This window comes from Danio rerio, chromosome 7 (assembly GCF_049306965.1).
Source record: "Danio rerio strain Tuebingen ecotype United States chromosome 7, GRCz12tu, whole genome shotgun sequence".
In the NCBI taxonomy this organism is placed as follows: Eukaryota; Metazoa; Chordata; class Actinopteri; order Cypriniformes; family Danionidae; genus Danio; species Danio rerio.
The window spans coordinates 62,665,003-62,687,156 of NC_133182.1; the positions used below are offsets into that span (position 1 = coordinate 62,665,003).

The 22,154-nt window shown below is 35.9% G+C and overlaps 1 protein-coding gene across 35 annotated transcripts in view; it reads left to right on the forward strand.

The window, feature by feature from the left end:
* The window catches only part of col25a1 (collagen type XXV alpha 1 chain), a 329,419-nt gene that overhangs the window by 139,751 nt on the left and 167,514 nt on the right, over positions 1-22,154 (forward strand). For all 35 annotated transcript variants that reach the window (XR_012382769.1, XR_012382768.1, XM_073907401.1 and 32 more), the window contains one exon: positions 8,173-8,199. Coding sequence is in view for 32 of the 35 variants with exons in the window: in XM_073907401.1 (XP_073763502.1) it covers positions 8,173-8,199 (27 nt within the window). In the remaining 3 variants the exon portion in view is untranslated. The remainder of the gene's footprint in view (positions 1-8,172; positions 8,200-22,154) is intronic.

Sequence of the window (22,154 nt, forward strand, 5' to 3'; positions counted from 1 at the left end):
TGTATCCGGATACCCGTGTGCTTTATGCTGTGCTTTTTTTTTTTAATGCTGCATTTCATGTTTTTAGAAGCAAAGATGCATTCAGTGTGAATAAGCCCTATAAGTTGTGTCTGCAGTGTGGAGAGTTGTTGTTTAGCTGTGGGTGAAATTGTGGGAAATGAGATGTTTTGTCTGCCTCTAAGATGAATGGTGCTACCGTTATCTGATTGAGTATGATAGAAATAGCTAATCAGTTCAGAGAAAAATCAAATCAGACACTTCCATTGTACCACTTTTATTACCATTTTTAAAGACTCTTTGCAGGAGCAAGTAATCACAATGGAAAAAAAAAAAAAAAAAAACATGGAAAAAATATTGGTGCTTCTCCTTTACTGAAACTTGTTGGAGACTGCCTGACTGTTGTATCCTTCCGATGCTCAAATTTCAGAATTTTAAACACCCACAAGATCTTCTGAATTTCAAAGTGAATGAAATTAATTAAGTGGTGTTCAAAACCTAAAATAAAATGTTTTGGCTGTGGTGAAGTCAGCCATTTGTTTTTGGTGCAAATTAAAAGTTTAAAAAAGTATATGTATAAGGACAGATAGGTAACTAGATAGAATAGACAGGAATATATTGATCTGTGCCCCGCTGCAGAGTGCAGACGCAAAAGCCTGCTCTCCCGCGGCGCGAACCCGCGCGTAAGAAACAGGCGTGACTCTAGGGTATTTTGACGAATACACACACCTACGTTACACAGAGCCCAACATGGAAGATTGTAATTGTTTCAGCCCAATGTCAATCAAGAAAAGAACCAATGGGCTGCAGATTATGTCACACAGCCGCTCTGTCCGGAAAAGAAACATCTTAGGCCGTACTCACACTAGGTACAGTTGCCTCGAACCGGTATCTGATATCTGCAATTGAAATTGTACTAGTACGAAATCAGATTGGAGATATCTGCAAATATATTATGACTAGTCATATTCCTCTATTGACTTCCATTGAAAAATATTTGCAGATATCTTTAAATGAGTTTTGACTAGTCACAATTGTAATTAGAGATATCTCTAACTGAGTTTTTACTAGTCATAATACATTTGGAGATGTCTTTAATTCGTCATATTTAGAGATATTTACAAATATATTTGAAGATATCTCTAATTAATTACTAATAGTCGAATTACAGTTGTAGATATCTTGAATTGGATTTTTGACGAGTCAAAACTCAGTTAGAGATATCTGCAAATATTTTTTAATGGAAGTCAATAGAGGAATATGACTAGTTATAATATATTTGCAGATATCTCCAATCTGATTTCGTACTAGTACAATTGTAATTGCAGATATCTCTAATTGTCATTCTGACTAGTCAAATTATAATTATGACTAGTCAAAATATAATTAGAGATATCTCTAATGGATAGTCAGAACAAGGTTTAAATGCTAAAACGGCTTGCCATACGCTCTCACCCAGGAGCACAGTGGAGATTTCTCTAGTTATATCGTTTCAGTCGTTTGATATGCCGTCAAATATTTCGCCAAACAGTCCTTAGGGATGCGGGGACACGCAGTCAGATATTTCGCCGAACAGATCCGCCACTTTTGGCGATCATAAACGATCATAAAGCTCTCGTGCTGCAGGAATGAGGAGGTCTGCTGAAGGCATGCAGCTGTCGTGCAGTGAGGAGTTAGCGTCTTTAATAAACTATTGCAGTTTGCGATCACTGAACAGTAAGAATATTTAATAAATCCATATGAAACAGCCCCTTAAAAGTCACGTCTCGCTTTCGGTTTCGGGCTTTGGCGCGTTTTGCGCTCACACACAAGCGTACCGCGCCAAAGCCCAAGTGATCCGCGCTCAGGCACACCTCTTCCAACCGGGCCAGGGCCGGCCAAGTGAACCGTGCTTGAGCCCGATTCAGCGCACTCACACTTCTCAAACGATCCGGGAAACGGGCCTGGGCACGGTACGGATGGCATAGTGTGAGTAGGCCCTTAATTTCAGAGCGTGACAGCTCACAGCACCGTCAATCACTGAGGCAGAAAAACATGACAGTCTGCTAAGTGTTTTATGGGCCGATCAGAACATAAGAAGATGATCAGCCCGGCCCAAAAAGTACGGCAAAACAGCGGGAAACTGCCCGGCGTCTGCCCTGGCCACAACAGGAAAAAAAAAAAAAAACTTTGTTAATTATTTCAAATGAATCGCATGCGTTAACGCATTAATTTTGACAGCGCTAATATGTATATATATATATATATATATATATATATATATATATATATATATATATATATATATATATATATATATATAACATATATATGTTTTGTTCTTTTTTTCTTCTTCTATGTTGTTTCGCTGACTTAAGTTGCCAATTTTTTTATTAAAATTATTGATGAGGATGTCAAATTAAGATTCAAACATTTGGTGTCTTTTAAATGTTTGGCTCTTTATTAATGTATACATTTCTTGATTTTGGGCCATAACAGTTGTGACTATATTGATAACAGGAGTATAAAAACTAAGGAGACCTTTTCCATAAGGGACACTGAGTACAACTGTACCCCATGCGTAGTAGACTGAGAGTTGGTGAAGAGAAATGAGAAGCTCAGAGCTGACTACACTCTTGACTGAAACACTTACTATTGTATTTTGTACTTCAATAGTTAAGTATTTTTGCCTTTCACTTTTGTTTAGTATTTTACAGTATAAGCATTTAAAAAGAAAGTTAACTGATTACATATACCGCCTATAGAGTTTTAAGGCTTTGAGCAAGAACATACCACAAAGGAGCCCTCTGACTAAATTGCAAGTAATTTGAAATGTGTATAATGTGCATCATTTGTGTTTAGCATTTTTAAAAACTTAATTAATGAAGCCACTTTAAACTGAAATGTTATGCAGGGCTGGTGAGTAACATAATGCTTAACAGTGTTACATATTAAAAAAACAAACAAACAAACAAAAAAATAGTAACACTATTTTGTTATAAATACATTTTAAATTGTGGTAATCAAATGACAAGTTACATCCAAAAAAGTATTTTAGATTACTAGTGATTACTTTAAATTGCAATATGATTTGTTCATTTGATAATTATGTTAACATTGAAGACAACTCTTTCTCTGTTTTTTTTTCTTCTTTTTTCTTCTTTTTTAAAGCACAAACCATTTAAATGATTATATGGAAATACAAAGTTTAAAAAATTGAAATAAGGGAGAGGTAATCCGGGAATTTTTTGATAATCTGTTTTCCATTTTTATATCAAAAACCAAAAAAAGAAATTTTGGTATGGTTTTGTTTATGTATTTATTTATTGTATCTTATTTATTATATTATTATTTATTATATTTATTATTTTATATTAGTTATATATAATCACAGTAGGAAAATGGATCAACAAACTTTAAATCCATGAGACACATGTGGGTGGTTCTGAAACACCCCATTCTTCTGATTGGTCTAGTCACAAAAAATTCAACTATTAAAGTAATATCAACAGTAATCAATTTATTTCTGAAGACACCTACAAAAAATGTTCACGCATCACACCGCCACTTTGGCTCCTCTCCTGTAGCTTCGTTTGCACTCTACAGAAATCTTTGGTTGACATCATGGACACTGTGTCCATATATTTTTACAATATTTGAGTAAAACCAATGTTTCAATTCCACTAAACTGTAAAGACATGGGCTGCTCTGACCATCAATTTTAACTCAATGAATCTTTTGTAATGATCACTTTGCTGTCAAATTTGACTCTGTAATTCTTTAGTGCTGGATTGTTCTCCAAAGAGTATAATTATAAGTGAAGTAATCAATATATTGGTTATTTAATCAAACAATGCTTATTAAACATTTATTGTGTGTGTGTGTGTGTGTGTGTGTGTGTGTGTGTGTGTGTGTGTGTGTGTGTGTGCGTGTGTGTGTGTGCGTGTGTGTGTGTGTGTGTGTGTGTGTGTGTGTGTGTGTGTAGATATATATATAAACTTGTTTTTGGTTTCTTTTCATTACATGTTTTGTTTGCAATCATTTTGAAGCTTGGAATGCAGCATGTAACAGACATTGTGCCAAGGTGGGTTTTAATAGGTTTTAATGCAGAGGACTTTCTCTCACAAGGTACATTGCTCATTCGTGTAACAAGAGAAATTGTACAAAGTCTATGAGACACCTCTTTATAAGATTCCAGAAACACAGCATATTAAGGAAGTTTGATGGTATGTCACCTCCACTTTTCTTTTTCCATCCAAGAAGCTGCTTAGTCTGATACACTTTATGTCTGAGATCCTCTAAATCTGTCTCGTATAACTGAGCAAAGACAAACAGAGGCTTCTCATTCAAAAACCTTTGGGTTGAGAGACTGAGTTATCTCATTTTTGCAGTTCAGCTGTGAGACTGTCAAGCAGCTGATAAAATAAAACTCTTTCTCAGCTCTCACCATCACTTTGATCAGTACTCCACTTTCCTACAATGCTCATGATTTATGAGTCATGAAGTCTTAAACTTGTTTTAGTCTGTCTTTTACACTCTGTTTGGACATTTAATTTGTATTGCTCCACAATCTCTCCAATCTCTTTCTAAAGTTTTGTAAAAAAATAAAAATAAAAAAAAAACTCACTTCTGTAGTTCTGTAATGCGTCTGCACTTACTGTACCAATGTTGGTTGACATACTCCAATCAACTTGATTGGAGCATGTCAAAAAGATATTAACAAAAGATAAAATACATAAAAAAATAAATAAATAAAAGATAACCAATAGCCCATGGAAATGTACAACGCTCTGAGAAAGAATCTCTTGCATCCACTATTTTCAAGTGCTATTTTTTTGCAACACTTCTACAACTACAGGAAGTCTGTCCCTCAGTTTTTTTGCATGCTATATACAGTACAGTATCTGCATGCCCAGCTTACATCTGCAAGTGTTTATAATTCATTGGGCTGCTGAACTGCAAGTTTCTTGAGATGAACGTACCAACCTGTTAATAGTTATAATGCTTCTGCACGGGATTAAAACAGTTAACTGCCTCAGGTGCTGATTTTACTGCAACAAGACTTCAACAAGAATGCATCTTACATCATTACTGTGCACATACAATGCCCAAAACTTTGGGCTGTGGGCCAAAAATACCAAACTGACAGTGATGCAGTAACATTTTATAATTAACCTATTAGGGTAAAAAAAAAAAAAACAATTTTGAACACAAATGTGTTCAATGCTGAAAACACTAGTCGAACTGCTACTGCCTTTGCCTTGATTTGCTCACTGATGTTTTATCAGCTAATTGCCAGTATTTACATTTTAAAAGACTAATTCATTTTACAATATTTTATTGAAACATTTAATTTCAGTTGGCTTTTTTTGTAGCTCAGCAATAAAACAAACCAATACAAGGTTTTGTTAAATTCGAAATGACAATTACTGTCAAAAGCATTAGTCCCAACCTCCTTTCCATCATTGTCCCTCTCTTTTCAGATGGCACAGTAGGCTAAATCAAAGGTTACCATGGGCCAACTTTGGTCCACAGGCCCTACTTTGGGCATCTCTGTAGAGACACCAGAATGTTTACCACTCATGACAGATGCACCATCATAGCCTTGCCCAAGATTATTTCTGTTGTCCAGGTCATGTTTCTTGAGGCAATCTATTATCATTTTTGTGAGGCCTGCAGCTTTCAGCTGACAAAAATTGTTAAAAAAACCTGTTGTGGATGACCCTGTTGTAATAGTACCTCACAACTAAACAGATCTGCTCTTTTATCTTTAAATCTTTGGTTTCATCTACAATTAAACTAAAGACTTATTAAGATTATTTCACCTTGCACCATCTCAGTTAAGCCCTCAAGAACATAATTCTGGATTTGGTGGTGTGTGTATGGATAATTTTCACTTGCATTTATACTTATGAGTTGTGTTTTGCTATTTTCTCTAAGATTGTTAAGTAATTACCCTCATTTTAATTTTCATCAGACTCTCGATGACCTCTGCTATATTTTGAGAGGAGGTCAACAGCAGCACATTAGCAGTTATTTTAATTTACAGTTTTCCACTGCTTTCTTTTTCCGATCATTATTAATGAAAACCAACGTGGATAAGTTGCTGTTGATGTCCCTTTTATACTGGTCATTTTGAAACAGCAGATCTGGTGCTTGATGCAGCTGGAAGGGGTTTCTATTAGCTCTGGTTCACTGTCTTGCTCAGAATCAGAGGTCTCTGTGTCATCCCTTTAATCCATCTGTTTACAACACAATCCGTTAGTTCCCATAGAATAGTAAAAACACATTTGTTTTTTGTCAATTGTGGGACATTCAACAGGTTTCCATAGTTTTTATTCTTTGCAAACTTTTTTTCGTTTTTGCTGTACCCCAGCTCACATAGAGATCGTAAAAAAAAGAGGAAAAAAGAAAAAGAAAAAATGTAAAATTTATTTATTATTTATGTGCTCATAAGTCTCCCTAGGTTTTATGTAAAACTTGTCAAAGCCATACTATTATGCAAATTTGTATCCTGGTTTGTCACAAATACACGCACACACTTACACACACACACACAAGCCATATTTTATTAGCATGATGATGAAATTCTAAGCCTGCAGAAATATGTTCATCATCTGACGCCATTCAAAAGCAAACAAATATAAATTTAAGTAAAATTAAAATAAACACACACAGACACACACACACGCACACACGCACGCATGCAAGCACACATGCACACACACTCACACAAAAATCTAACTACAATTGTTAAAAAATATATTTTAACAAAATAGCTTATTTAATATTTTCAACTGAAGTGTTGAAAAGGTTTATAAAGGATTGAGTGAGACATCTTTAATCTCCATTACAAATTTGCTTCTGAGTTTTATTGTGGCTGAAAAATAGGCTAGATAATAATTAGACCCTACAAAAGTAACTGACAGATGTAGTTAAAGTTGTATTTTGAAGCTTTAATGTATACATAGATAACATAGAGAACACATAGGCGGAATTAATATCAACCTCTGCATAAATAGATTAGATTTATAAAGTGTATTGGTGTAATTACAAGAAAAATCACAGTAACAGCTGAGTGATTTAACACGATGCATAAACATTCATTGAAAACTAAGGCACAATCCCTATTCTAGCTGTTAGCCCGCACCAATTCCCAATCCTTTTTAGCTTGAAGGTGTAGGGCTAAGGGGAAGGGCTAGATATCCCTTGAAATAGATTTTCCAGAACCACACTAGAAACCAATTAGTACAAAAATTTCCCAGAATACACCAGCTACAACAGCAACATGGCTGCACACGCAAGTCAGGTGATATAATGAATTTTTACAACAAACAGGCATATGTTTTGATACATTCCTAACGGCATTTGTGTTTTACAATCATAATAAAAAAAATAAATGCTAAATTTTGCTCTCTATAATCCATAATAATAACTCTTGTTTAGAAGTCCCAAAACATACTTTTACCTTTGTCACTCGATGGCACTCAAATTCCCTTTCAGAAAAGTCTGTGGCTGGGAATGAGCTTTTTACAGTGTCTGGTATAATGTTAATGTTGTTTTCTTGTGTTTACATAGATAAATATGGCCACAGGTTAAATAGACAGTACAGTTCTGAGCTTATTGTCACATTATATTGTTAAATAAATATATTGTTAGATAAATACCAAAAAATGTACAAAAAATTATAAATAACACAACTGGAATAACTACAGAAGTCACTGTCGTCAATCTGAAGTAAGAGATTGCAACAACATATGATGACGTGAGCAGGTGTTGTAGTGCTGACTCATTTCTTAGGGGTAAAATTGAAGCTCTTCCCTTTCACACTCTGTTTCAAGGGTCAAGCGGTAGGGGCAAAAAAAAAAAAGGGAAATTGGGATTCGGCCTTATACTTAGCAGTCTAATTGAGTTTGTGTCTCAATGCAAACATATGCTGCAAATTTCACAATATAAATGATTAACTAAAATATGGTAATTTACAGAACATTTAAACAGACCCCATTACTTTTTCGGGGAGGCACTCTATAAATTTATAATCCATATATCCTGCATTTTGTGATCTGACAAACTGTGAACAAATGGCCAGACGCAAAGCACACCATTTTAAATTACTGTGTAATTCTGCCTCTGTTTGTGTATAATATAGCTAAAATGATTTTTTTTTTTTCATTACATCCTCCTCTTTATTTATAGGGAGATCAAGGCGACCAGGGACCACGGGTATGTAGTCTTTTGCATGAAATATGCATGGCCTGTTCTGATGTGTATGTCTCTCTTATGTATTTGTGGGCTGCATGATGAGAGTATCATGATCTGTTTCTGCAGTTTTGCTTCCACAGCAGGCCCTTAATGGGCAAATTTAAGTTTTGTGTGTTGTTTGTGCATTGATGTTTGTTGGCAATGTGTGTAAAGCAGTGGTTTTCAAACTGGGGGCCACAGAACTGGGAGCCCAGATGGTGCTAGGGGGTAACAGGGGTATTTAACTGGCAATCAAGAATTAATTTTGTGGCCTGCATCATTCTGAAGATAAATGTATTTACAATTGTAATTTGCGTTTAAAAGTACTGCAAATATTAAGCTTTATGTTATCATCATATGAATGCAGTTGATACTTCCACATGCTGCAAGAGAAGTGCAGTGACGTATCAATGTATGCACAGGGAATTTTAAGTTTGCTACAGCCACAGGATCAGAAATGTCTAGGTGTTAATCCTGCCTTGACAACCAACTATGCAAATATTCATTCACTCTTTACAATTCTAAAATGAAATATAAATTTCTTTAAAACTGAGCAACCATGTAGCGTTCCCCATCAAGTAGATTCTCATGATAGATAGATAGATAGATAGATAGATAGATAGATAGATAGATAGATAGATAGATAGATAGATAGATAGATAGATAGATAGATAGATAGATAGATAGATAGATAGATAGATAGATAGATAGATAGATAGATAGATGATAGATGATGGATGGATGGATGGATGGATGGATGGATGGATGGATGGATGGATGGATGGATGGATGGATGGGTGGATGGATGGATGGATGGATTGATTTATTCAACTTTCTTGTCATTACACATGTACAAGTACAAGGCAACAAAATGCAGTTTAGGTCTAACCAGGAGTGCAATAGCCGTAAGTGCAGGATCTTGGTTTATATACAGGTTGTGTTAAATATAAACAGAGTTTTACAATAGATGATTATATGTACAGGTTGCTTTTAATAATCAGAAGTATGCAGATAGATATGCAGATAGATATGAACAAAATTACAGATGTATACAGTGTATGTACAGTGGGTATGATCAATTCAAAATTCATTAGTGCAATGTAGTGTGATGAATATGTGCAATTTTCATTCATTCATTCATTTTCTTTCTTCGCCTTAGTCCCTTTATTAATCTGGGGTCGCCACAGTGGAATGAACCACCAACTTATCCAGTATATGTTTTACGCAGCGGATGGCCTTCCAGCTGCAATTCATCTCTGGGAAACATCCATACACACTCATTCACGCTCATACACTACGAACATTTTTGCTTACCCAATTCACCTATAGCGCATGTCTTTGGACTCTGAGGAACACCCAGAGGAAACCCACGCGAACGCGGGGAGAACATGCAAACTCCACACAGAAATGCCAACTGACCCAGCTAAGGGCTTGAACCAGTGACCTTCTTGCTGTGAGGTGACAGCACTACCTACTGCTCCACCTCGTCACCATGTGCAATTTTATTTGTACAAATTTTAAATAATAAATAATGCAGTGTTTATAATAATGAAGTGTAAGTTATGAGGAGAGTGGTGCGAGTATGAGAGGGTGGAACAAAAGAGTCAGTGGGAGTCAGAGTTCAAAAGGAAGACAACTCTGGGGAAGAAGCTGTTGCTCAGTCTGCTGGTTTTTGTCCGGGGAACCTGAAGGGCCTGCCGGAAGGAAGGACAAAAAATAGTCTTTGTGAGGAGTTCTTAAGAATACTGTGTCCTTGGCACAGACAGTGTTTCTTCTGGATGCAGTGCCTTATGCTCAGCGACAGAGCAGCTTCCATACCAGACTATGAAACAGTTGGTCAGGATGCTTTCTATTGCGCAGCTATAGAAGTTCACTGGAATGGTTTAAGAGAGCTATTTCTTCTTAAGTTGCCTCAAGAAAAAGAGACGCTAGTGAGTCTTCTTGAACGGATTGGAAGTGTTGGTGGTCCAGGACTTTTGAGATGTGGGTTCCCATAAACTTGTAGGGTTAGACATGCTTAACGGCCATCCCATCACTGTAATGTCATCTGCAAATTTGATGTTGGTGTTGGATCCATTAACAATGCCACAAGTCACAGTGACAATGACAATAAAGGAGAGCTGAACGAAAGTGGAAGAAAAACAGGATTCATGTTTTAAAGACTCCCTCAGTAATTATCAAAATGAAGTTAATAGAGTAAAATAAAAAAGATATTATCATGCAAACTGCTCTAGACCAAAGGCTCTTTTAACATTATTTAAGGTTTTTTTTTTGCTGGGATGTCCTGGGATGTCCTCTTCATATAAATATATATATATATATATTTATTTATTTATTTTATTTTTTTTAGAAAGATTAGAGATTTTTTTTTACTTGAGATAACTCCTCCTTCTCTTAACCTAACTTTCCCTTACACTGCCAGTATCTTTTTAAAGCAAGCATAAAGTCAAGCATCTTAAGCCCTGGTTCACCTTTGTGTGTTCTTCCACCTTTTTTATTTAACCAATTTTTTGCTGATGTTGCCCACATACCCCTTGACCATATTAAATCACAGCCTAGAATCTCGTATTTTACCAGAAAGTTTAAAACATGCAGTGGTGCACCCAGTGAAAAAAAAAAAAAAAACTGCACTTGTCAATTAACTTCAGGCCCATCTCAAACCTCTTGATAGATATTTTTTTAGCCAAATATGTTTTATTTGAAACATTTCAGTCATTTTTTCGTAAAAGTAACTCTACTGAGACTGTGCTCTTGAAAATTGTTAATGATATGCCCATTTGCCCATTTGGAACAGTATTTTGGTTTAAGAGGTGTTATTTTAGAATAGTTTAGGTCTTGTGTTATGAACAGAATTTTTCGTCAAGGTTAGTGAACGTTTCTCAAAGATGTTTCAGTGATCTGTGAAGTTCCCAATTGGTCTATTTTGGCCACACTGTTTTTTTTTTCATTTTTTCATTTTTTTCATTTATATGCATACATCACACTCAGGTTTACTTGCCAGTCGAACAAAACTCTAGGGGTATTGGATCCCTCTTAGCCTGTTTGAAAGCGGTAAAGGTCTAGCTGAATTATTAATTTTTATTATAACTTTTTTTATGATGTAAGATGGGTGAGATGTCAGAATGTGTCAAACCATGGGTTAAAAACCTTGGGATTTATTTTTGATGATGGCCTAAAGTTTGACCGTCAAATAAACTAAAGACTACTTTCTAAAGCAAAGCTTTTTCTTTATTAAAATGATCTTGAAGACGTTTATCTCATCTAGACTTGACTGCTGCAATTCATTTTACTTTGGGATTAGTCAGTCATCTCTTTCAAGGCTACAAATTGCCCAAAATGCAGAGGCCCATCTTCTGACAGGAACTAAAAAAGAAAAAGCATATTACTTCAGTCTTTACATTGCTTGAATGTTCTTTTTAGAGTTGAGTTTAAAATAGATTTTTTTCTCTACCTCTAAATGGTACAACAGTTTACCTCTGTGAGCTACTGATACTATATCAGCCCACCAGATCCCTTTCGGTCTTCCAAACAGGATCTGGTGTCCATCCCCAAATCAAAATTAATTGTAAGAATTGGAAGGGTACTAGTGTAATGCTTTTCACCTGACAGCACTCAATCACATGGGAATATGGAGAACTATGTTTCTTGTTTATTTCCCCTCTCACCGATAATTATCTCTGCTGGGGTTTTTGCAGGTTTTTTGAAAAATTAATGATTACCAATTGATTGATATCAAGTAGTTGTTTGATGAATTAACAAAACTATAATTTTGGTGAAAGCCACATTTAAAATATTCATTAAACATCTGGGTTTAGACACTTCAATTTAGGTTTAAGTCAGTCCATAGTACTGAAACTGCCCTCAGTTCTTAATGATTATTTAAGGCTACTGGGTCTGGTGACTGTCATTTTAGTTATGCTAGACTTATTCACTGCCTTTGACTCTGTGGATCATGCAATTTGTGTGGGTCCAGGAAGGACTATTTTGAGTTGGTTTAAATTTTTCCTAACTAATAATATATTTTCAATTAAGATATGTAACTTCACATTGCCATTAGCCAGTTAAACTGTGTTGTGGTGTCCCTCAAGGAACCTTTTTAGCAGTCTTTCTTCTCTCTATATCTTCCACCACTGGAATCCAGTTTTAGGAAACATGACATATATTTTCACTGCTACTATAATAATAATGACATGCAAGTCTATCTGCCTTTATCCACAAAAAAATGTGGTGCTTCTACTTGTTTACTAGAATGTCTAGATTGTCAAATTATAGCTCTCTAAAAACCTTCTCTTTTTGAACTCAGAAATCAGAAGTTGTTTTTTGGCACATCTTAAATCTATACAGTTTTTAGCTAATAATTCCCTGTGTCCCCAGCCCGATCTCACGAGAAAACGTAAGTATTTTACGTTTTGCCAGTTTAGTGACTAATTCATACGAATTCGTATGAGTTCAGTCGTACGAAATGGTATGATTTTAAAAAGCAGGCGTGGCATCTAACCCCACCCTTAACCCCAACCGTCATTGGGGGATGAGCAAATCGTACTAAATTGTACGAATTAGATCGTACGAATTGATATGAATTAGCCACTAAATTAAAAAAGTTACGAATTGTCGTGAGATTGTGTTGGTGTCCCCATTCCCACTGTCTGAGAACACCTAAAACATCTGTAAAAAGAGATCATTTATATGTGGCATTTCTGTTTTTGTGTGAATAAAGCTTTTAAAAGCTAACCTATAAAAACCTGAAGACGTTTTTTTTAAAATTCACTACCAACAGAAAGTCTTTAAACCTTGGAGATTGCCTGGCTTTAAAAATACAGGCTCAAATCAGTTGAATAAGATGCTCAGAGAAATGTAACGGAAACTTTTGCAATTAAATACAGCTGAAGGTTTACTAGCAGAACAAAAGTAATAACATGCTGCAACTAAAAGACATATGAGTATATTAGACTAAGAGCCATTGAAAGACTTTAATCATTTCCAGCTCAGTTGCCTGACAGCTTGATAAATCCACACCTCTTTAAGGATGATTATGAAGAATGTGTTTTGCTAGATTTGGCAGATTATGAAATAAATCACTTGCATATCTCCAATATGCCTACATGTGTTCTAAGTTTCAGTGATTGCTTTTCAGTTGGGCAAAACATAGCTATCCAATGCAGCATAAATGCCTTTTCTTCACATGATCTTTTCCTCTCTCTCTCTCTCTCTTTTTTACTTGGTGCAATTTCTTTGTACAAAATTAATCATTGTATTAAACAGATTGTGTAAGTCAAATACATTAGCACAATAAAAATCAAATTGCAAAGTTTGTATAATAATATGATCAATGGTACATGAATTATTTCTCATCATCGGTATAATTTGTTTTAGTAGCATTTCACACGTCCACAGTATCATATGATTAGAAAGAAAACTATGCGTGTTTGGCATGCTGTCTGAGGCTAGGGCACTGACCTCAGAATTTTGGCCCAAATCTGAAGTTTAAACTATAACAAAGTTAGGTTCAAATTGATTATACACTCAAAAATGACTTTTGTTTAAACAACTTATTTACAATAAACTGAATCAACACAGTAGTTAAGGCTCTTTGGGGACAAATTAAAAGTTTCATGTTCAATCAACCTCAATAATTAGTTTGTCTCAGTCCCTTTACTCATTAGGGGTTGCCACAGTGGAATGAACTGCCAACTTATATCTTATCCAGCATATGTTTTACTCAGCGGATGCCCTTCCAGCTGCAACCCAGTATTGAGAAACATCTATACCAACTTATACACACACACACTACGGCCAATTTAGTTTATTGAATTCACCTATAGCGCATGTCTTTGTACTGTGGGAAAAACCCACTGGGAGAACATGCAAACTCCACACAGAAATGCCAACTGACCCAGCCAGGAATCAAACCAGCGACCTTCTTGCTGTCAGGCGACAGTGCTAACTACTGAGTCATTGTGCCGCCACACACATATAGGTTAGGTTAGGTTACTTTATTTATATCCAAAGGTAGATTTGGTTTGCAGTCAAGAGCCCTCATCTCATAACAGTTCCACACAAAGGAACTCACATAGTAACAACAACAAATTTAATATATACTGTTAGGTCCATAAATATTTGGACATCAGCACAATTCTAACATTTTTGGCTCTATACACCAACACAATAGAATTGAAATTAAATGAAAAAGATGTGCTTTAACTCCAGACTGCCAGCTTTAATGTGAGGGTATTTATATCAAATTAGGTGAACGCTGTAGGAATTACAACAGTTTGCAAATGTGCCTTCCACTTGTTAAGGGTCCAAAAGTAATTGAACAAAATAATAATCATAAACCAAACTTTCACTTTTTAATACTTTGTTGCAAATTCTTTGCAGTCAGTTACAGCTTGAAGTCTGGAACGCAGAGACATCACCAGATGCTGAGTTTCATTTCTGGTGGTGCTCTGCCAGGTCTCTACAGCAACTGTCTTCAGTTCCTGCTTGTTCTTTTCTCCTCAGTTTTGTCAGCTAGTTCAGCAAGTGAAATGCATGCTCAATAAGATTCAGGTCAGGTGAATGACTTGGCTAATTCATAACATTCCACTTTTTTCCCTTCAAAAACTCTATGGTTGCTTTTGCAGTTTGCTTTGGGTCATTCTACATCTGCTCTGTAAAGCACCGTCAAATAAGTTCTAAAGCATTTGGCTTAATATGAGCAGAAAATATTGCCTGAAACACTTCAGAATTCATCCTCCTGCTTTTGTCAGCAGTCACATCATCAATAAATACAATACAAGAGAACCATTTTCACTGACAGCCGTACATGCTCACGCCACAAGCCATGTCACTGCGACCACCATGCTTCACTGCTTAAGATCTTGAGCAGTTTCTTTCCCTCTCCATATATACTCTTCTCTTTTCATCACTCTGGAGCAAGTTGATCTTGGTCTCATCTTTCCATAGGATGTTGTTCCAGCACTGAGAAGGCTTTTTTAGAACTCTAATCTGGCCTTCCTGTTTTTGAGGCTCATCAATGGTTTACATCTTGTAGTGAACTCTCTCTATTCACTCTGGTGTAGTCTTCTAAGGTTCATCGTTGACTTTGACACAAACCTACCTCATAAAGAGTATTCTTGATCTGGCCAACTGTTGTGAAGGGTGTCACCAGGGAAATAATAATTTAGCCATTCACCACAGTTGTTTCTGTGGCCTTCTGGGTCTTTTTGGTGTTGCCGAGCTCACTGGTGCGCTCGCTCTTTTTAAGAATGTTACAAACAATTATTTTGGCCATGAATAACGGTTTTACTATTTCTCTGATATGTTTGTTTATTATTTTTTTTAGCCTAATGATTGCTTGCTTGACTGACAGTGACAGTTCTTTGGATTTCATTTTGAGAGTTGACAGTAACAGATTTCAAATGCAAATAGCACACTTGAACTCTAGGCTATTTATCTGCTGATAGTATTCAGGATAAAGAGGGAAAAACACTCACCTGGTCATGAAACAGCTTAGAAGCCAATTGTCCAATTACTTTTGGACCCTTAACAAGTGGGAGGCACATATGCAAACTAAAAAGCTGACAGTTTGCAGTTAAAGCACACCTTGTTCATTTAATTTCAAATGCATTGTGTTGGTTTATCGAGCCGAAAATGTTAGAATTGTGTCGATGTCCAAATGTTTATGGACTGTATATGTATGTATACACAGTAATTCATTAGTATGGTGTAGGGCCTTCTTTAGTGACCAATACAGCATGTTTTCTGTATATATATTTTAATTTATCTTGGGAATGACATATACAAGTCCTGCACACTGGCAAGAGGGATCTTGAGCCATTCTTCTTGCAGTATAATGACCTGGCCAGTGATGCTGGTGGTGGAAAAAAATTTCTGACTCGCTCCTCCTAAATACCTCCTCCTCCCAAATATCAATAATCAATAATATATATTTTTTTTATATCTATTATTTTTTGTTATACTGTAAGTCAAAAGTGACTAGAAGGTAGCTTTTTGAGAGGATTTTTGTTTCCCTTCTGGTGGGCTTTGTTTCAGATTATGAAGTGTTGCACTCTGTCTCTTTTGTCTCTTAGGCCGTACTCACACTAGGTACAGTTGCCTCGAACCGGGCCAAAGCACGCTTGTCCACCTTCCCGTCTCCTCCGACAGCCCGCGCTCACACCACAAACGGGCTTCGGCACGCTTACGTCATCGCTGCTGGGCTGTTCAGTGAGAAGCGCTCTCTCACTCAGCAGCACTGTGGAGATTTCCTAGTTATATCATTTCAGTCGTTTGATATGCCGTCAAATATTTCGCCAAACAGTCCTTAGGGATGCGAGACACGCAGTCAGATATTTCGCCGAACAGATCCGCCACTTTTGGCGCTCATAAACAATCATAAAGCTCTCGTGCTGCAGGAATGAGGAGGTCTGCTGAAGGCGCGCAGCTGTCGTGAAGTGAGGAGTTTGCTTCTTTAATAAACGACGGCAGTTTGCGTTCACTGAACAGTAAGAATGATTAATAAATCCATATGAAACAGTCCCTAAAAAGTCACGTCTCGCTTTCAGTTTCAGGCTTTGTCGCGTTTTGCACTCACACACAAGCGTACCGCGCCAAAGCCCAAGTGAACCGCGCTCAGGCACACCTCTTCCAACCGGGCCAGGTCCGGCCAAGTGAACCAAGCTTGAGCCAGATTCAGGGCAATCACACTTCTCAAACGATCCGGGAAACGGGCCTGGGCATGATACGGATGGCATAGTGTGAGTAGGCCCTTAATCTTTAAACTGTAGCATTGCACAGATAACAAAGGCCCAATCCCCATTCGATTTGACCCCTACAACTCCCCCTTGGCCACTGAAACAGTGCGTAAAGGGGTAGAGATATAAAATACTCCCCTAAGTAATGTGGCACTACTACTACACATCTACACCTCATTATGTCATGACTAGCATGTTTTGAGAACCACACTAGAAGCTTTGGACGTCTAGTGCTCTTCACAAGATGTTTTGCCATTAGAAGAAATGGTCGTACCCAACTGAGCCTGGTTTCTCTTGAGGAGTTTTAATTCTTCACTTTCACCAAATGGTGAAGTTTTTTCCTTGCCACTGTTGCCACTGGCTTGCATGGTTCGGGAACTGTGGACCTGCGCATCAATGGGTTTGCTCTTCAGCGTTTGGACTCTCTCTGATTATTAATCCACACTGAACTAAACTAAACTGAACTTCAACACTAAACACTGAACTGACACTATTTCAATTTACTATCATCTTCTATGTGAAGATGCTTTGACAATCTATTGCAAAAGCATTATAGAAATAAATATGAATTGAATTGAATAGTGGGATTAATAGTGAGTTGCACAAGCATTAGATTTCTGCAAATGCAATACATTCAGCTGCATCCTTCATGCACTATTAAGCCACTCTCTGCATTTTCAGTTAATGCTTTCATTCAGAGGCAGCATTTATTATACAGACAATTAAGTGAATGCAAAATTTTTATAGATTGCAACAAGCTGTTTTTATAATGTTCTCGACAAATAAACAAATGAAAAACCTGCTCTTGCTGTGTGGTTAATGATGGTGGTCATGTTAGCGTCATTGTAGAATTCATGTCAGATTCACAAACAGTACAATCAGGGAGCAGTAAATGGAGCACATGTTAGCAATTTAACTGGATCACTGCATGGACAGCATCATGCAAATGAAGTATGAAGGCAACAGCAGGTTTTGTGCCAACCAGTCATGGAGAAAATCACTACAATCTTGGTCAAGTTAAAACTGTGGTGCAAGACAAGTAAATCAGTTAACTTGATTCCTAGTGTGTAACAATATATGTGATGTGGGTAAAAAACGTTCTGGTTATCATAAATGAAGGTGCATCTTTATTGTTTATTCATCTTTAATCTAGGGCAGGCTTTCCACAAATGGTTATTACCTGTCTGCAAAAAACCCACAGCTTAATGGCAAAATTTTGATATATGCTTATTGCACTCTGGATATATGCAGCATCAATGTACATACCCTACAGGTCCTTTTGTGCAGAGCAACAGTAGTGTCTGTGGCTGAAAGTTGGGTTTTCTTTTTCATCTGTGTCTGTCACCAAGCTGACCCACCAGGCCTATTTAAACATCATGGGAAGAAAAGAGCAAAGTGGCATTGGTTTTGTCTTTAGTCTACCTCATAACATAAAAACAACACATAATATTGGGCATCTTATAAAGGGTATAGGTTGTCCTGAGAAGCAGATATATGTGATGGTATATAGGGTATAGGTTGTCCTGAGAAGCAGATATATGTGATGGTATAATACATCAATTTAATGAATCATTAAAGAGGGGTGTCCTTTTGCATTCAGCAGCACACAACATTTCATGTTTAGTCATGACACCTTTAACACTGAATTGGACTGTGTTTCAATCCCAGACATTGATATTATATGTTTACCACATTCCTTCTGTAATTCATTATTAATTCAAATACTAATAAAGCATTTAAATAAAAACATTTAAAAACATAAATAAAAGATGCCCTATGAAGACAATCTAAAAACGGCCATACTGTAAGCCACAAACATCATAATTGTGTCCTCATGTAAATTTCATGAGTGTTAAATCACGATTGAAAAACCATTGTTCACAGGGCTCACTATCAAGCTTTGCATGTACTTAAGGTCTCATTCTACATCTTCCAGACCTGATTTTATATGCAACCCAATTAGAAGTTTAGCAGACAAAACACAGACTGATATGTTAGACATGGGATTATTAATATACATACCCAAGGCTGTGTTATGAGATTGATAATTTTTCAAAGATACTGTTAAGTTTAATAAAGTTGATTTAAACTTATTATTTATGTGGGACTCTTGTTTTGTAAACGGGAGCCTCAAAGTCAAAGCTTGCCACATCTGGCTGTTGGTTTTCAGTGCTTTAAGGAAAAACTTCCACAGCCATTGCATAAGGTATGTTTAATTGTATATGATGTTAATTTATCGTGTTTATGTCACGAATGGGGGAGAATCACACAAAACGCAAAAATCCAAGTGCAGCAATTTATTAACAAAAAGACAAAGGTATCCAAAAAGACAGATTCCCAAATCTTGCACAGAACTATAAGCAAGATACAAAAACGGGTCAATACAAGGACAGGGTAGGAGTGCTAACTAGTGCTAACAAAAACAAACAGGAATCCAAGAATAAACGTAATACAATGCACATTTAAGCATTGTGTCTTATCACTCAATTCTTACTGAGATTTCTCTGGAATAAAATAACATAAATTAATTATTAATATTATCTGTTTATCCAGACGCTGGCTGTGTTTACATTTACAATATAGCTTCAAAATTCAAAACAATGCATCTCTGTTGGTCCCTTTTGTCAACTTTAATTATAATTTGTCCTATATTACATTTTAGGTTACTCTATCTGGTGGTTTATATTAGATAGCTCACTAAAATATTTTAATAAACTAAAATTAGCTAAAATAAACCTCTCCACCACTTAACCTAAAAATATTTAATAAGGCATCTACTATAAGTTCACAAGTAACATCACAATATAACCTTATCAGCATTTGTCCTGTGGTTACCATCAGGTGACTAACCAGCATTTTTTTTTTTGTTTTGTTTTTTGAAGACATAAAAGAAGATCCATATCTAATTGTTTTATGAATGGCTTTATGTCATTTTGTAAGTCGTCTTGTCTTCCAGAACTTTAGTTTTAATGATCTGCTTCTGTGTGTTTACGACTTAAGAATGCTCTTCTCCAAAGACCCAGATGCTTGTTCCACGCACTTTCGGTGTTACAATAGTTTAAATCTAAACTATTCAAAGTAGTGTCCAGCCTATCTATACCCCTCAGATTGACCGGATATTTTTTTTCTTCCAATTTAAATCTAGCAATCTTTGTTATTTAATGTCATAGTGTTTTCAGAATCTCTATAAGCCAAAAGAAACATATTAATATTGTCATTATGTTGTTTGTAAGACAGTAGCAAGGGGGCCCTCTGGTGGTTCGGTTATAAAGCTAATAATATGAAACAATTTCTGAATTTGGATTGTGGTAATTTTAATTATAACAATTGTAATGTAACAAATCAGAATTTTTATTTGCCATTAATTTTTATTTTATTTATTTATTTTTTTGGAATTTGAATCTTTTATTTTAAATTTAAATTCACACCACTTAAATATTGAACATCTGAAATTTAAGACCACTAAATTTCAGTACAAAATTCAGTGCAAAATTTTTTATAGAAGTATTTTAAAACTTCAGATTTTTTGTGGTCTGAATTCATAAACTGCAGAGATACAGTTTTTAAAAATACTGTTTCAATTTTTCAAGATGAAGAAATTCAGAACCTCAAAATCATATTCTAGATCTCAAAACCAGAAGTTCAGATTGTTAAATTCAGATTTAGCAGAAAGTAGGTCTGGGGTGATCAACAGGGAATGGTAGACAATCATCTTCTTTCGGTTTCAGGTCACATAAAACAAACATTATGTTGAAAACTCATAGCAACAGCCATATCACTCTGCAGCCCAAGACCGGTTACTCACTGAAGCTAAGCAGGTCTGAGCCTGGTCAGTACCTGGATGGGAGACCACATGGGAAAAACTAGCTTGCTGTTGGAAGTGGTGTTAGAGAGGCCAGCAGGGGGGCACTCAACCTGTGGTCTGTGTGAGTCCTAATGCCCCAGTAAATGTGAAGAAGACACTATACTGTCAGTGGGCACCGTCTTTCGGATGAGATGTTAAACTGAGGTCCTGACTCTCTGTGGTCATTAAAAATCCTATGACACTTCTTGTAAAGAGTAAGGTATAACCCTGGTCTCCTGGCCAAAGTCCCTCAAGTGGCCTTTGCGATCATGGTCTCTCAATCATCCCCATCCATCAAATTGGCTATTTCAGTCTCCACAAAAAGTTTTAAGCACTTAACAAATAAGGTTAACAAGAAATCTCTGTGCGAGTCATTCATAGTGAGTCACTTCATTCAAATGAGCAGAGTAATATAATGTATTATATACTAAAATATATAAAAAAAAAAAAAAAAAAAATATATATATATATATATATATATATATATATATATATATATATATATATATATATATTTTTTTTTTTTTTTTTTTTTTTTTTTTTTCAAATAAATGTAAATGTAAGGTTTAATATGACATCTTAGACATGAATAGATGACATTTAAAAGAGACAGCATTTCAGTGTTGATAATGGGCTTTGGGCAAACATAATAAAATTTTTCCTTAAAATACTGTACTATGTGCTATGCTATGCTGTACTATAGAATATTGTAACAAATAGCAGCTTATATTATTTGATGAAAAAGTGTGTGCATGCAAATATGTTATTTACCACTATTGTAAAATGCTGGGACAGTTTGAAAATGCACCTGGGAAGAACTTGAAAAGTCCTTAAATGCGGCTTTGGTAAAGGTGTAAGAGCCCTGTTAATTTTATTAACCAATAGAAAAATTAACCAATGAGATGTAAGTTAGTTAAATACAGTTGAAACTAGAAGTTCACATACACTCTAAAAAAGGAACATAACCATTAAAAAAAATGTCTGATGGTAAATCATACTAAACGTTTACTATTTTAGGTCTGTTAGGATTACCTAAATGATTTATATTTGCTAAATGACAGAATAATGTGAGCATTTTTTTTTTTTTTAGAGAGATTTTTACATTTCTAGACAGTCAAAAGTTTACATACATTTCCTTGGTATTTTTTTAGCTTTGCCTTTAAACTGTATAACTTTGGTCAAATGTTTTGGGTATCCTTCCAAAGTTTTTTTCACAATAGTTTGAAGGAATCTTGGCCCATTCCCCCTGACAGAATTGGTGTAACTGAGTTAGATTTGTTGGCTGTCTTGCTCGCACAAGCTTTTTTTAACTCTGCCCACAAATTTTCTATAGGATTGAGCTCAGAGCTTTGTGATGG